This window comes from Myxocyprinus asiaticus, chromosome 41 (genome assembly GCF_019703515.2).
Source record: "Myxocyprinus asiaticus isolate MX2 ecotype Aquarium Trade chromosome 41, UBuf_Myxa_2, whole genome shotgun sequence".
Taxonomy (NCBI): Eukaryota; Metazoa; Chordata; class Actinopteri; order Cypriniformes; family Catostomidae; genus Myxocyprinus; species Myxocyprinus asiaticus.
The window spans coordinates 2812639-2829187 of NC_059384.1; the positions used below are offsets into that span (position 1 = coordinate 2812639).

The following is a 16549-nucleotide window of genomic DNA, read 5'->3' on the forward strand; positions in this document are numbered from 1 at the left end:
TCTTTAATTTATCTTTCATTTTGGCTCTCTTAAAAATGTTGGCCTGTTATGTGTTTAACAGATCAATCCATGTTCAATGGAAAATATTTATTATTAGAACAGTGAAAAAGCTTTTGTACCTCTTTGTACATTTTTAAAGCATAATTCCAAAGTAAAACTGATCCGATGATAAAATAAGGTATCGGCCAATAGTTTTTTGATAAAATCGGTATCGGTATCAGTCAAATCCCATAGTATCACCCCATAGTTCAAGACAATACAATGTAGGTATAAAGTTACATGTTTTCTAACTTTATTACTATATAACATACTATGAATGTCAGTACATAAAATAATCTTGATTAATTTTGTATCTTCAGAAGTTTTAACAAATGTATGTTCTTCAATAAAAATTTTGTTGATGGGAGTTGTTGAAATAAGACAAAAAATGTCAATGTAGCTTAATTTATTTTAAACAATTTCACCTTGAGATAACTATAGTTACTGTGGCAAAACCATGGTCAATTTTACCGGTTACTATTGTTTTACTACACATATCATAGTTAAACCGCATGGTTAATTTTCAAAGGGGATAAAGCTATTGGGCATCCTAAAATAATTGCGCGGGAATGCAAAACTATTTCAGAAAATAATTTCCCTTCCTGTCCTACAGAACAGTTAATGTTTTGAGTACTATAAATGCTGCAGAGTTCGACCAAAAAGAAACAGGAATAAATTCAACAATAGAATAATTATAATTTATTCAAACTTCTTAAGCAGAGCTTATGTATCATCATATTCATCAATTAATGTACAGAACAATAGAAATATCTGATATATATATATATTCCTTTAATTCTGCATACATTTCCACACGCACATATATAGTATATATATATATATTTCCTTTGTTCCTATATCCTTAAATATATTCTCAAATGAAATGGAGTTACGCATTACTCCTATAAAACAACCACTGCCATAGCAAACACACACACACACACACACACAGTCTGTATTAGGGTATGTGTGTGTGTTTGTGTAGGCTGAACAAAGCTCACTGAAGCAATAGAAACGATGGGTTCTTTAATTGTGTTCTGATCTTTGGAAGACTGATTCTGCTTATGGTATTAAAATGCTTAAATACTTAATCCCTATATGGTACTGTAATTATTGGAATTATGTTGTTGTTGTTGGTGGTGTTGTTGTTGTTGTTGTTGTTGTTGTTGTTGTTGTTGTTTTTAGAGCTTTTACTGTTTTAAGTCAACATGAAATACTGTTTGCAACCCATTTTACTTCTGTAATCTGATGCATTTCTGATTGCAACTAAATACTAGATACTAAATGAGTAAAAAAAAAAAAAGCTGGGCAGGACTTGAATTTTATCCATTAAGAATCGATTGGACTGTAAAAAAAATGGTCTCTAAATGACAGGTGGTTGAAGGGGACGGATTGAAAAGTAAGTATAGTCCTTTATTATATTTTAAATGAAAGTTTTGTGTTTGTTTGGAATGACATGCACTGATGAATCGTGCACAATAAGACCTGGCATGAGCATTAAGATAGTAAACAGGGTCATTTTGGATTTCATGTCGACTTCAGTTATGGTCATTATTGTATGAATCAAAGCCTGCATGTCATGATGCTAAAATATGCACAATAGCCTCATTTTGTATGAATATAATAATATCATATTACTAAAATCCATCTCGTTTGATCTTGCCAAAAACAATGAAAGAAGTACATTCTCTCTGTCTGTCTCTGAATGACTCTGGACGTTTGTCATCCTAGCTTCAACTGGGAGGACAAACGTGCTCAGAAGAAAAAGAGGGAGAAGATTGCTTTGCTTTCACTCTGTGAGAGCGTTCGCGCTGCACGCGTTTCCATGTCAGTTTCTCCTTTGCAATCCTCCACATCCAGTGCGTGTCCTTCAGCGGACGTCTTTCCCTTTTATTCCAAGTGCTTTTTATCTGTATAACCCTATTCTTTCTATCCTCTAACTGGCTGTCTCTCTAAATCTCTCTAGCTCTGTGTCCCCTCGTCCCTCATGCGTTCGTTCTGCCCATCAGAGGAAACAGTGGAGACAGAGAAAGCAGAGGAGAGCCTAGAAAAGATGGAAGGGGGAAAAGAAAAAAAAATAGAAAAGAAAAGGAGGCAAAGCATGAGGTAAGAAACAAAAGTGCTGGATATTCTGATCATCTATAGACTTAGATGAAGAATTTGGAACTTAAAACACAATTAAAGTTATGTAAGTGCTTGGTATGTAATTATAGGTCACATTAGGTTGTGGTATTTCAAATAATTGCCATGCTTAACAAATGAATGAGGTGTAACTCAGTGGATGATTTTGAGTAATTTAACCTTAAATGGAACATGAAAAATCATAACTGAATGCATTTATGTTCATATACACTACTAGTCAAAAATCTAGACACATTTATGACCGAATTTATGTTCCTCATGATCTTAAAAAAACATTTGATCATAAGGCTTATGCTTAAAGGCTTGAAATTTGTTTTGTAGAATTTACTCAATAGTGTAGGAAAAGCAGTCAACAAGTGTCCAGCCCTCATGGGAACTACTTTAATATTGTTTAAAAAGCATCTCAGAATACACCTAATCAAGTTGCTTGAGGGAATGCCCATTTTTTGTGGTCACTACATAATTGCTATACTTCTATTAGTGTTATTTCATAGATTTGATGACTTTACTATTAGTCTAAAATGTTGAAAATAATGCTAATGGGGGAAAATAATTAATAGGTGTGTCCAAATACTTGACTGGTAGAGCAAAGTAAAACTATATGTTTATGTGAAGGAAAATAAAATGAGATTTGTTATTAGATTTATGATGCAATCTTCCTTTTTTAACTAAACTTCACTGTAGGCGTACAAAAACATTGAGGGCAGAGTATTTATTTAATTAGCTGCAGGCAGACCTATCCATGCAGAGCAAAATTTATATGAAACAATGGACCGTTTTTAGAAAAAACAAAGAATAGTACTTTTCAAGACTTTTACTTGAAGGAATAGTTCACCCCTAAAAAGGAAAATCCTGTCAGCACCTCATGTTGTTCCAAACTTGCATGGCATTATTTCTTCTGTGGAACACAACAGGAGATATTAAGCAGAATGTTAGCCTCAGTCACCATTCACTTTCATTCTGCCTGGTGTCTCCTTTTGTGTTCCACAGAGAAAAGAAATTCATATGGGTTTAAAACCAAATGAGGTTGAGTAAATGATAACAAAACTTTGAATTTTCATTTTCAATGAACTATTTCTTTAAATAGCTTTTATTCAGAAAATTAATCCCTCGCTACATCAGTCTGTTTTGCTCTCCAATGTTCCTTGTCGTAAGCAACAGGCACTCGTCTGAATTAATCTACACTTTAATTCCCCTTCCTCTCTTCTATCTTCCTCTATCTCACCTGTCCGTAAGTCTCTTAAGCGCACGTTCAATGTTCATGCGATGTCCAACCCGACTCACGCCCAGATCCAGGAAGTCCTCTTTCGTCAGAGACGGCAGGTGGGAGCCGTCAATCTCGTTGTCGAGAAAACGCTCCCGGTGCTCCGCCAGATTCAGGTAAGTCAGCCAATCAGCAACATCGTATTTGCTCCAGTAGGGGAGGGGCTTGGACACAAAGGGCTGATTGGGTTGAGAAGGAGTTAGGGGTGGGTAACTCATAAAAGAAGGGGAGGAGCCTCCAGAGAGGAAGTTGGTAGGGGAGAGAGAGCTGGAGACCAGTGCGGGGTTCAGAGGAGCCACAGGGGATGGGAGCGGGAACAGAGGAGAAGTTTGGGAGAAAAAGTGGTCTGATAAATGATGGGCGACTGCTAGAGGAGGCGTTAAAGGGGGTTGTATTTCATACGGAGAGCCGTAGAGTGGCGTAGACGGAAATAGAGGGAGTGAGGACGGTCGTGGGGGTCCGGGTTGTGGGTGGTCCGAGCAGGAGATGAGAGGACTGGGCGCTCTGCGACGCTGCGTATATGAATGCGATTCTGAACGCCACAACTCTGGCCCCGAGAACTGAAACTCTAAAGCTTTGCCGCGATACTTTGAGCGATGTTTTGGAGACAAGGGATAGGGGGAATAGGAAGGAGAGAGAGGAGAGTGGGACACAGAGGAAGGAGAGAGAGGTGGATGCGAGAGAGATATTGGAGAAATGGGTGGTTGGGGTAACGATGGAGGAGAGAGGGGTGCGTGAGCGAGGGAAAGGGGAGACAGCGGGACATGGGGCAATGACGGAGGGGAGAGAATCCCTTGAGTAAAAGAAATAGGAGAATTCGATGGAGTCCAGTCTTTGAGAGGTGGTGGAGCTGGGGCTGGGGTCAGAGGTAGCGGGGTGGGAGTTAAGACTGGGGTTAGAGAGGTCACGGGGAGTGGAGATGAGGGTACAGGGTTAGGGTTAAGAGCTGCAGCTGGGCAGTTAGATGTTAAAGAGTTAGGGGGTAGGTTTGGAGAGAAGGAACGCTGGAGAGGGTGCACAGAGGTAGGAAGGAGGGGTGCGCAGCTGGAGGAATCACCTGAAAACCTGCGAAATAGAAAATACAAGAGTGTGTACAACTCATAAGGGAGACTGTAGGTCACAGGTGACAAAATATGTAATCAAAAAGATGAGTGGTGCTTGTTCATGCAAAACTCTAGAAAGCAATATGGATGGTTACTAGGGCATTGCAAGGGTTTGATATTCTATGATATTCTGGTCTCTAGATATGGCTTGGGTCCCTCTTTCAAAAGAAGTCTAGGGGATCTTTTTGCCTGTTTTTTGTTCATCAGGTGAAAATCTTACATCTGATCACTTAGAAAAGTAATAACACACCTCTGCTCACCAAGCCGCATGATTTGAGGTGTCCATGATTTCATGTTGGTAGCACAAAGTTTAAACAGCATCAAAGTTTAATAATTTGGGTTAGGTGTTTGTCTTAATACTTAACCTTAAGTATGCAATACTACTCCGCAAAAAAAATAAAAAATAATAATAAAACAAATTGTACTCAGTATTTAGTCTTGTTTTCCATTAAAAAAATATCTAAACATCCTTAAATAAGATACATTTACTTGAGAAGCAAAATGACATATGATATTAAAGAGAAATCTAACTAAATTTAGGTTTATGCGTAAAACAAGAATTTTCCAAGGGTACGAAAAGTTTTACTTATTTCAAATGGAGAACAAGATTATTATTCTTACCCCATTGGCAAATAGCTTGTTCTAGTTTTATGCATAAGCATCTCAAAATGTTGCTAGATTTCTCAGAAAACAAGCCTTATGTAAACTGGAAAACAAGAAAACACTGAGTAACAAATAATTTTTTTGCAGTGTAGTAGTAATGCTTGCGTTCATGAAAGTTTATAAAATATGGCATTTTTGTTAATAAACTTGCACTTGTCCATGTTGAACTTACACTTTGATCGGGTTATAGTACCCAAGAGCAAGAGTATGTTTGTGTGTGTGTGTGTGTGTGTGTGTACAAGATGCCCTACCTGCGATTTTGCTGTGGCCCCTGATCCTGCCAACCACCAAACTGTTGTAGTTTACTGCTCAGTTCATTAATAATACTGGCTTTAACACTGGAGAGAGGAGAGTTTAGACGGCGATCCATAAATGGTAGCATCTTCACTGCAGTATCACCTCCTCTTCCCAATTCATGCTCTTCCCTCAATCTGTACATGTCAGGAGCTGTGCTAGCCTGCCGCTGTAGTGACGGTCCGGTCCGCCCATTCTCTGCATGTCCATGATACTTTGACATGTTGTGCGTTTGTGTTTTGGTGAGCGGAAGGTTTGGAGGTTTGGATTTGTGCGTGTGTGTTTTGTTCTGAGTGCTGTTTACTTTTTGAGCAAATTTCTCTGAGCGAGAAAGTGTTGAATCAAGAGACACTCGTCTGTCGCCTTGAAACCCATCACCAACAATCCCGCTCTCCATGCTTTCTCGTCTTCTTCCTCCTCTTTCCTTCTCTTGGCTTCCTTCTCTTTCCCTCACAAGGTTTTCCATGTGATGATCACTGCTGCTGTGACTATCCAGTTCTTCAATTCCAGAATCCACCACAGCATCTGGCCAATCACGGCCCTTCTGTTCCGGTGGAACACGGTCACCTGCGACCAACGACACACTTTCCAAAGGCATTGTTGTGGTGACGGTTACTACAGCTGCAGTTGCAGGCATGGTTTGATATGAAAGAGACACATTGCTGTGGCCTTGCGGTGGGTAGAACAGTGGGAGAGGCCGATGCAGAGGGTCAGATGACGAAGGTGGGGCAGAAGGTGAACTGGAAGATGGGAAAGTTTGCAGAGAAGGAAGAGATGGGGAAAGAGCAGATTGAGTAAGATTGGCCACCTCACTGTCATAAGATGTAAGACTAGATGCAGCAGAGTCTCCTGCTTGAGGCGAAGGTAAAGGTTGTGATTGACTGGTGCTTGGATGTTGTGGAGGTTGGGAATAAACTGGGGGTTGGGATTGGGATGGATTTGGGGCTGCTATTTTCGGACACAACTGGGTAGAGGGTATCCGAGGATTCGTTGGGAAAAGAAATGGATGTACAACTGCAGAAGGATGGACCAGGGTCTGCTGAGAGTCAGCATGAGTGTTGACTGGTAGGGACATGGAGTCTTGCGAGAGTTTGGGCAGCGTTTGCAGGGAATCCTTGAGTGACTGGGATTCTAAAAGCTCATTCTGCTGTTTATTATATTCCGTCATTCCACGCATGTCTAGTTCAATCCCGTTGGCAAACTGGATTGGGGGTGGAAGAGGCTCTGCAAACACAAACTCATCGTCCACATCCACAGAAGGTGCTGGAGGTGGAAGCATCATTACATCTCGATCTCCTAGATTTCCTCCTCTCTTTGGATCTTTCTCTACCTCCCTCTCCATTCCACTCTCTCTATCCCTGTCTCCCATCTTCTGTCCTGCCCTGTCTGTCTCCTGGGCATTGCTAATAGGACTTTTGCCAGCTCTGCTGAGCTCACTCTCCTTGTCTGGAAAGGATGGCCTGCGGGGCGGGGGCTTGGGCGGTATCCTCTTGTGCCCTTCTCTCTCTCTGTCCCTCAGGTAAGTCTGGTACTGGTTAGTTCTGTTGTCCCTATCCTGAAGGTGAGTGTGATACTGATTCACTTGATTTTCTGTGAACCGCACCTTGGTAGCTCCTCTTTCCTCTCTATCCGCTACATTCTGTTCATTCCATTCCAAACTTCCCGTCCCACCACCACTAAAACGTAGCATCTGAGGAGTCTGGGGGCGACTCTGTGGGACTGGCCCACCTGATGTTGGAGAGGCACCACTAAGGTAGAGTGAGGTTTGTGATTGGTAGATATAGTAAGGAGGAACTTGCTTTTGGTTGGGAGGGGTGACAGCTGAAGGAAAGACACCAGTGCTGGACAGCTGGCGACCAAAGTGTCGTTCCTCTCTACGTGTACGATGATCGTCTTTCAACGCTCGTTCCCGTGCTGCCAGTGCTAGACCAAGTGGGCTTGTTGGGTCTAGAACCTTTCCCGTCAGCGGGTGGATGAAGGTAGTGGCCTGATGAGGTGTAGCAGATGCATACTGCGGCAACCCAAATGCAGGCGGCATGCTTAAGGCGTCACCAGAGATCAAGCCCTCATCGATAGATTTGGAAGGGCGTAAACGAGCAGAGGAGCTAGTCTCAGCTGATGTCTGAGTAGACTCCTGCTCATCTAAAATGTCCTCCTCAGAGGAATAGAAGAAAGAGGCGCTTCTCCGACGGGAATCACGGTAATGCTCGCGTTCACGCTGTGCTGTGCTCCTGCCTAGAGATTCCAGCTTTGGCGGTATATTGGGTGGTTGGGGTGGAGTGGGTGTAGGAGCAGTAACTGGGTATTGAGGCTTGCCCTCCTCCTGCTCTGCATTAAGCTCAGAAGGGGGCTCTGTATCCTCGCTGCTCGCACGACTGCTGTGCCCAGAGCTGCTAGTAGATGGCGCTTTAACAATAATCGTCGGGATTGAAATTGAACTTTTTTCCACTCTGCTTGTCGTCTCTTCCACCTTGCGTTGTTTAACCAACAGCCCTTTCCCACCCTGCCGACCTGCGTTCTTGGCAACCACTGGCGCTTGGTTCCGCTGTACGGTGGACTGCTTGGCGCCCACATCAGAGGGAGGCATGGCATTGCTATAGCCACGCCTCAGGCCACCTATTCTTGCTCCGCTAATCTTGCTGGTATCAGTTTCCACCTATAACAAAACATTTTGATTATTGTATTATGGTAGCATGTCTCGCCATTGACAATAAAGAACTAAAAATCTGATATGGGCTTTTCACACTTGAAATTGCGTCATTCAAAATCCTGGGTTATTGTAATCCTCCTGGGTAATACTGTTCCTGTTTCCATACTGTTTATACTTTAGTTAGGGTCAGTAATTAATCCTGGGTATTCTGGTTATGAGATCTTATACTGTATGTGTGTAATCTTGGGTTAATGTGCTTAGGGTTAATAGGGGTTAATAGGGTTAATAGTGGTGGCTCAGCGGTTAAGGCTCTGGGTTACTGATCAGAAGGTTGGGGGTTCAAGCCCCAGCACTGCCAAGATGCCACTGTTGGGCCCTTGAGCAAGACCCTTGACCCTATCTGCTCCAGGGGTGCTGTATCATGGCTGACCCTGCACTCTGACCCCAGCCTAGCTGGGATATGTGAAAAAGAAGAATTTCACTGTATATGTGCAAATGTGTGATTAAATAAAGAAAATTATTAAATGCATATTGCTGTTCAGTTTATGATTTGTTGTCTGTTGCTAATGGGTCATTGCAATATAACACTGCATCGTTTGACTGTATACCTTTGGCACCGCAGTTTGGGGTTAGCACCACAGAATTTTCATAACCAAGGGTTAAAAGTGCTACCAGCCCTTTTTGGAATTTATTTGTGTGAAATGCTGCTTAAACCAGAATTAATAGTAGCTTTAACCTGCAGTAAAATATGGCATTAACCCAGGGTTTAGCCATGGGTTTGAGGCAAGTCAGGTCACTCGGCGTCCATATTAGTAACACCTCCTGGTTTCTTGCGAAACGCAATTTTGTGTGGCTACAAGTACAGCTCTTATCTACTGGAATGGGAAAATACCAAAATCTCCAAAAAGATTGGCCAAGATTACAAGTGAATAACATATTTCAAATCACCAATAAAATCTGAAAATTATTATCATAAATTGTGCTTCTTTGGCTCAGATCACACACACACAAAGTATTTTTGAGGCTTGTCTAGCTGATTCACATATGCTTTCTCAATGAAAATGACAGGTGACGACTCTTTTAACTGTAAGGTGGGACTTCTATTCCTAGAGCCACCAAATTCAGTGCTACGATTTCTCCGATTCATAAGTGACCAGTGACCCATCTCATTCTATACAGTCTCTAGTTTAGCATAGTGTAAAAAGCCCTATAGTTGGCACTTCTTGGGATATTTGGCCAAAGTTAGCAAGCTCTTACCCTGCGGTTAGGTGGGACCCTGTGCTGTGTCTGGCTTTGAGGCTGATGGTGTGACGGAGGCAGAGGTGGGACACCAAAAAAATTTGTTGGTGCTGTTCTCCTGTCTGTATGGCCACCGGCAGATAAGGGTGGCTCAGGCGCTGAGGTGTCGGGTGGAGGGGGAATATCCTCTGGTCCTGGCACAGAAAGACTGCGGGACAGCTTCATAGCAGGAGGATGCAAATGTACCCTCTCCTCTTCAGTCACTCCTTTGGACAGAAAAGAAACAGGAAGTAAAACAACTTCAAATCAATTGGCCATTGGGTAACTTACAATGTCAGTTGAGAGGGAATCACTTTAAAGTTTAAAAGGACTCAAAATCATAAAAATATCAAAGTATCATAAATGGAGCCCATGCAGCTTGTTTTGTCACATTCCTTAAGGCATATCATGGTTTTGGTGAAAATCTAATTTCGGGTCTCACCAAAACCACCATATGACTTCAGAAGACTTGGAATAAGATGCAGGAAATGCATGGAATAATTTTAGGATACTTTTGGGTCCTTTTGTGTTCCACAAAAGAACGACATACAGGTTTGGAACAATGATGATGATGATGGTGAGTAAATTATAACAGAATTTTTATTTTTAGGTGAACTATTCCTTTAATTCAACACTGTTGCATTTAAACTCACCCATAGATTTCTGACGCATCATCATTGCACGTTGAGTTGAATGGCCTGATGTAAACTGGGCTTGGTTATAACCATACCCAGACCCTGATGACATCATGCCAACACCTGATTGTTCATAAGTTTGCTGTAAAAAAAAAAAAAAAACATAAGACTGAAAGTATGAGCAAGAAAACATCATCTATGAATATATAAGTTGAAATTTGGCTCTACATCAGATAGATAATCTTAGAGCACCATATCTACACATTAACCACCTGTAAATGTAGTTTATTCAGCACCTACAGTACAGAATCAATAGCACTTTTACACTTATTACAAGGTGTAATTCCTTCCAAATGCTACTGCACAACAGATCATTCTACCAAACCCTGTGGTCATATTTTCCGTGGTCATATAAACCTTTACCCGTTGCCTTAACTACCCAATTTCAAAGCTATGTATATAATTATCAGTAAACCACAGAAGAAGAAATTATCAAATCAGAGCCACGATTCATTGCTACAACCACAATTTTTACAACTTTGAACTGAATGGCTCCACTTATCAAGTCAGTGTTGGGAAGTGAATAACAAAAAATAGCGAAGTTACTAACTCCAGAATTTTTGTAGCACTACAGTAGTTTTTAAAATAGTGCAGCTTTTCAAGCTACTTTTACCAATGATTAGCAACGTTTAAATGTCACATTGTATTGTACCTTCAGTAATATTCACTCAGTCATATGTTTTATTATTGTTTTTTAGTTCTATTTAGCAGTGTTGTAGTCAAGACCACCTAAACCGAGACCAAGTCAAGACCAAGACCAGAGTGTATCGAGACCGAGACAAGACCAAGACTTTGAGGGGCTGAGACCAAGTCAAGACCAGGACCAGACCAGTGCGAGTCCCACACTGCATGACACACTTACGATAAAATGTGGAACATGCAAACCATAGGCACTCCTCAAATTGATCTGAAAGATCCACATCCCATAAAAACACCCACAGAAAACAAATGAAGATTCCTCTTCATTTACCTTATTTATTGCATATATATATATATATATATATATATATATATATATATATATATATATATATATATATATATATATATGTGTGTGTGTGTGTGTGTGTGTGTGTGTGTGTATGTATCAGTGTACCATGATAAATGTCTTGATAAAATAATCAAAATGCATTGCAGAGGTGAATTTTCTGTGTGTGAATTTTCCTTTGTTTTCTATTAGTAAACAAACAAACAAACACTAAGCAGCTGAAATCAACATAACCATCTTTATTCAACACTCATTCTCCAAGTTTTACCATCCATCTAAAACAATTTTTGTGCAAGCATCGCATCAGGTTTTCTGTATGACTCTTCCCCTAAAAACCATCATTGAGTACAGAATATATCAAACAATTATTCAATACTTAAGTCTTCACTTTTCTCTGTCTTTTCTTAAACAATATAGTACATTTTTTGTTGTTTTTGAACCAACAACAAGCCTTGTATAAATGTGTGCAATTTGCTAACCACATAGCTAAATCTAGAAAATAGAACAAAGAATGCCAAACATAAGCAAAGCAGCTTATTTAAAATGTTAATTTTTCATATAAGTGGAGGCGCATTACTCGGTCTCCACTCTCTGCTGTCACAACTCTAGCTCTCTCACCCAAGTGAGGGAGCATTACCGTGGCGTGTAGCGTTTATGTCAGAGCTGACATTAGCTAATGTTGATGTAACATAACTTTATATACATTAGCTACATAGCTTTATGTGGCCTGTCTCATCATTGTTAATTACAAGCAACTTTACAAGCAAAAATGTAACTTGGGAACAATAATTTGTCACTACATGCCCTGTCCCCTTAATCTCTCACAAAGTTAACACTGCATTTGCTACATCCCTCAATATATGTTAACTAAATTAGGTAGCTTGCACACCTAGCTAGGTGGCAAATAGCTGGCAAGCAACTGAAACTAGTGCCCTAAAAAGAGTAAATACACAGGTAGCTAATATGTATAGCTAATACTTGCTAAATCTCTTTGGTTGTGGGGTGAAGATGAGTTTAGGTACAGATGCTGCGTTCCATTCAAATCGGATGTGGGATATTCCACTTGATATCTCCGATCTCCGACTAAAGGCATTTCAATGCCGGATGCTCGGAAGATGACATTAAAGGAAACAAAACTGCAACGCTCCCATTAGCTTAGCAGGTGTTTGACTGTAACCAGAGATGTCTTCTAGCAACCCAATTAATAAACAATCTGCAATCTAGCATTTGTGCTACAGGTGTACGATTATCAAAAGAAAGTATAATTTACCATGTTTTGAACACCTGATACTCTGCTAATGTTTGTTAAACAAGCTTTAATATCATGTAATGTAGGAACTTTGACTAATTTATCGATACTATTTAATAAAAGTGAATGTTTATCACTTATTTTGTACATCTTCCTGGGTGCCGACAAGATTGTGTGACGTCATGCACCTGCGACTCGGTGAAATCAGAGTATAAGATTTCCGCACGACTAATTATGAAGTTGTAATTACAACTTTAAGTGGCATTCCATTTCACTTTTCCCAGTAGGAAGTTGAAAAATCAGACTTTCCGAGTTAAATGGAATGCAGCAAGAGGCAGATTGCTAACATTAGCTAACTAGCTTTGCTAACATCACTTACACTTAGCTGATCTTTCTTTATGCTTCCTTTCTAAGTGCCGATAAATGTTTGACGTGATCCCAGCCATCTCGGTAAGCATTGCATTGCAGAATTTACATACTGCTGTGTGTTTTCTTTTAGATGCTTTTTTGCAGATGAACTCTTTGTGGTTTAGGTCAACATTTCCCAACCTTTTTTCTGCCGCAGCACACTTTTTACGATTTTTTTTTTCACCCAATTTGGAATGCCCAATTCCCAGTGTGCTTTTTAAGTCCTCGTGGTTGTGTAGCGATTCACCTCAATCCAGGTGGCAGAGGATGAATCCCAGTTGCCTCCGCGTCTGAGACCAACAACCTGTGCATCTTATCACGTGGCTGGTTGAGCGCGTTTCCACGGAGACATAGCGTGTGTGGAGGCTTCACACCATCCACCGCGGCATCCACGCTCAACTTACCACGCGCCCCACCAAGAACGAACCACATTATGGTGACCACGAGGAGGTTACCCCACGTGACTCTACCTTCCCTAGCAACCGGGCCAATTTGGTTGCTTAGGAGACCTGGCTGGAGTCACTCAGCACGCCCTGGGATTCAAACTAGCGAACTCCAGGGGTGATAGCCAGCGTCTTTTACCACTGAGCTACCCAGGCCCCACACTTTTTACAATTAAAAAAATCCCATGGCACACCACTATCCCACATAACCATTGTCGATAGTTTTCCTTGTCAAGAACTTGTCCATGTTTTTTGTCTGTCTTAGTAGCGTGAACTCGTAATGTTTGAAATTCAGCTATGCAAAAAATGCAAGTAACATAGGTACGCTCAGTGTTGCCAACTTCTTTCAATGAAAAGTAGCTAAAGCCTGCTAAAAAAGTCACTAAAAGTTGCTAGATGACGTCATGCGTTAATTAGCATATTCATGATGTCATCACGTCGTATTTTCATTCTGCCTTGTGTCAGCCCTTTACATCTGTTTGCTTCTCTCCTACTTTCTGTGCTCACATACTGTATTTTAATACAGCCGAATTCCCAATAAAGCTGTTCTCATGTACATATTTGTTTTGTTTCTGTTGTCAGACAATGGAACGAGTATGAAACAGTGACTGAAACGCTGCCCATTAAGACTATATGTTAACCAGTAGTCACTTCCAAGCAATTTCCAAGCTGCTGCTTTGCACTGCTAACAGTAGCGGTTCTAGTTTGTATGGCACCCTGGACGAAACCCGCTTAAACACGCCCCCAAAGTTGTTGACCGGGGGGGGGGAGGCTGTGTGGGTGCCTCATGCCGCCCTGGACAACTGCCCATGTCGCCCATGCCTAAATCCGCCACTGACTGCTAAAATCCTGATTTTATAACATAAGTTAAAGACAATGGCTATACTGTGATTTTGGCTATATTTACATGTAAAATGATCACTCAGAGAGAAAGTTAGAAGCGACAGAATGTCTTATTTTTTATCTCACACAGCGCACAGCCTCCGTCTGTGTAACAGTGAGTGATAAGCAAGAAAAATGATGGTCAAATTAAATTGTTTAAATTAAAACAAAAGAGGAGCAAACCATACAGATTATTGATTGGTCCTTGGCAACTCTGTTCGCACATGTGCAGCACATTCACGTCTGTGTCAGCTGCCGTGTGGTGAACTGAATGTGCTGCTCCTCTGTCTGCCACTCACTGAATGGAGTAGATACAGAGAGAGGTATGCCTGCAGCGGGAAAGCAAGACCTCGTGCTCGCACGGCAGTACTGCTGACTCTTCTACGGAAAGTAGCTAAGATTTGTCCAAAAAGTTGCTAGATTTTTTGCTAGGTGCTTTTTAGAAAAAAGTCGCTAAAGGGGTCTGAAAAGTCGCTAATTTGGCAACACTGGGTACGCAGTATAATGAGGTCACAGATGCCAAGAGCGCTAATTAGATAATGAAAAACCAACAAATTTATGTCTTTTCCAATTTGCAGATTTTTTCTTGCAAATTAATGTTTTATTTATTTATTTATTTACTGTATTTCCGGAAATAAAGTCGCACTTGACTATAAGTCGCACCTGGTCAAAATTTCATTGTTGATATAGAGAAAAAAACAAACACATAATGCCGAGTTTACACTACATGATTTTAGCCCTGATTTTCCATTCGCCGACAATTAATGGAGATCGCCGACAAAAGCCCGAAATCAGAGGCAAATCGGTGCTCGCTCCCGTGAGCGACGATCACTATGTGTGAATTTTCAAAGACGCGATCTGAGAGATGCGCCGATGCGTCACAGATGCCCAAGAGATATTTAGCAGGTTAAATATCTAGACCTGTCTGCGACTCCAAGTCCTGCAATGTGAAATGTGTTTTGATGTGTCATCCGCAGCTGTTCCCTGAACCCAGTCTTATCATGCATCTATTTGTATGGTGAGCACAATAATATAGTTTCTATCAGAATAAATTCACATACACATAAGCTTTTCAATTATTTGAAACAAAGACAAAACACAAATATGTTCTTGTCGAGCCACAATGCCAGCAGGCAGCTATGCATTCAATGCAAAATAATTAATTTACCTCCAACTATCTCTGCAGAACAGACAATCCTTGCTGCTCACGTCTCCCCAACCATTCTCTCCTCCATATTTTTTTCTTTTTTGGTTTTTTGCTGCAAATTAGCACACAAACAACTTGGATCGCAAGCTTCTCCTGTCTCACACGTCATCTTACGTCATTTCCTTTATCACTTCTCACGTGCATTTTGTTGTGAAACGTAGTTTGGAGACCAGACAAGAAGGGGATTCTTCCTAGTGAAATGTTTTGTAATGTGTAACCTCCTGTCGCCGATCCCTCGTGTAATGTGCAAACCACAGCAACTTCAAGATAGAGACAGACAGTTGTGTAGTGTGAAAAGAACAGCAATCCGACAACTTTGGAAGTCGTATAGTGTGTGGGCGCCGTAAGTCGCACAGACAGAGGTTGGATCCTGAAGGCACTAGGACCCGAGAGCAGTCGCCCGGCCTCCATTCACCGGTTCAGATGTCAAACGTGCTCAGTGAAGATTACATACAGTACCTCGGAATCTACACATCGTATCACGTATCACAGGCAATTTAGTGATATCCCCGCAGTTGTGGTCTTGACTGGTCTTGAAATAAAATCCCGAGTCCTCTTTGTCTGAGACCGAGGCAAGGCCGAGTAAAAATGCGGTCAATTCCGAGACGAGACCAAGACCGATCTCGAGTACTACAACACTGCTATTTAGTTTTAATGTATCTTATCAATTTTTTGCTGTCCAATTGATTGAGATTGTTCATGCATTCAAAAACCTGCATTGTTTTTGTGTCAAATCAGAACAGAGATGAAACAGCGATGCTACCTCATTAGTGGTAAAGCCCTTGTTTCGCTCCTTCTTGCCCCCGTGACCTCTGTGACCCTGAGAGTCTGACGTGCTAATTGAATGTTGAGCAGCGGCTAGAATCTCGTCCAGCTTATCTGGAGATAAGAAAGGAGCCAAATGAGAAATAAAAGAGAATATTATGATATAAATCATGAAAAATATGTCTTTGAATTAAAAAAAATAAAAGAAAGAAGCTTTCTTACTAAGAGCCATTTGATACACACTCCTCTTCTTCTCTGGAGCCTGTGAGCTTTCTGTGTGATCTGAGCATGGAAAAATCACATAAACAAATACTCAACATCTTCATACACATCAGCAAACAGTGTTCACCTGACGAACTAGAAGCAGTCACAATACACACACATGCACACACTGAAAAGAGAAAAATTACCTGGTTTCTTCTTCCATGGTGAGGCTGTAATAACGAAGTTAGATGAATCATATATGATAAATACACACA

General features: G+C 41.0%; 1 protein-coding gene across 1 annotated transcript in view; it reads right to left on the bottom strand.

Moving 5' to 3' along the window:
- Window positions 1–711: 711 nt before the first annotated feature.
- Window positions 712–16549, bottom strand: part of LOC127432051 (SH3 and multiple ankyrin repeat domains protein 1-like) — a 71413-nt gene continuing 55575 nt past the window's right edge. Inside the window, exons 21-28 of the mRNA XM_051682823.1 lie at window positions 16463–16504; window positions 16293–16343; window positions 16069–16184; window positions 10087–10210; window positions 9413–9660; window positions 5463–8161; window positions 3407–4510; window positions 712–2083 (exon numbers count right to left, since the gene is read on the bottom strand). Of these exons, the coding sequence (XP_051538783.1) occupies window positions 2002–2083; window positions 3407–4510; window positions 5463–8161; window positions 9413–9660; window positions 10087–10210; window positions 16069–16184; window positions 16293–16343; window positions 16463–16504 (4466 nt within the window). The 3' untranslated portion in view covers window positions 712–2001. The remainder of the gene's footprint in view (window positions 2084–3406; window positions 4511–5462; window positions 8162–9412; window positions 9661–10086; window positions 10211–16068; window positions 16185–16292; window positions 16344–16462; window positions 16505–16549) is intronic.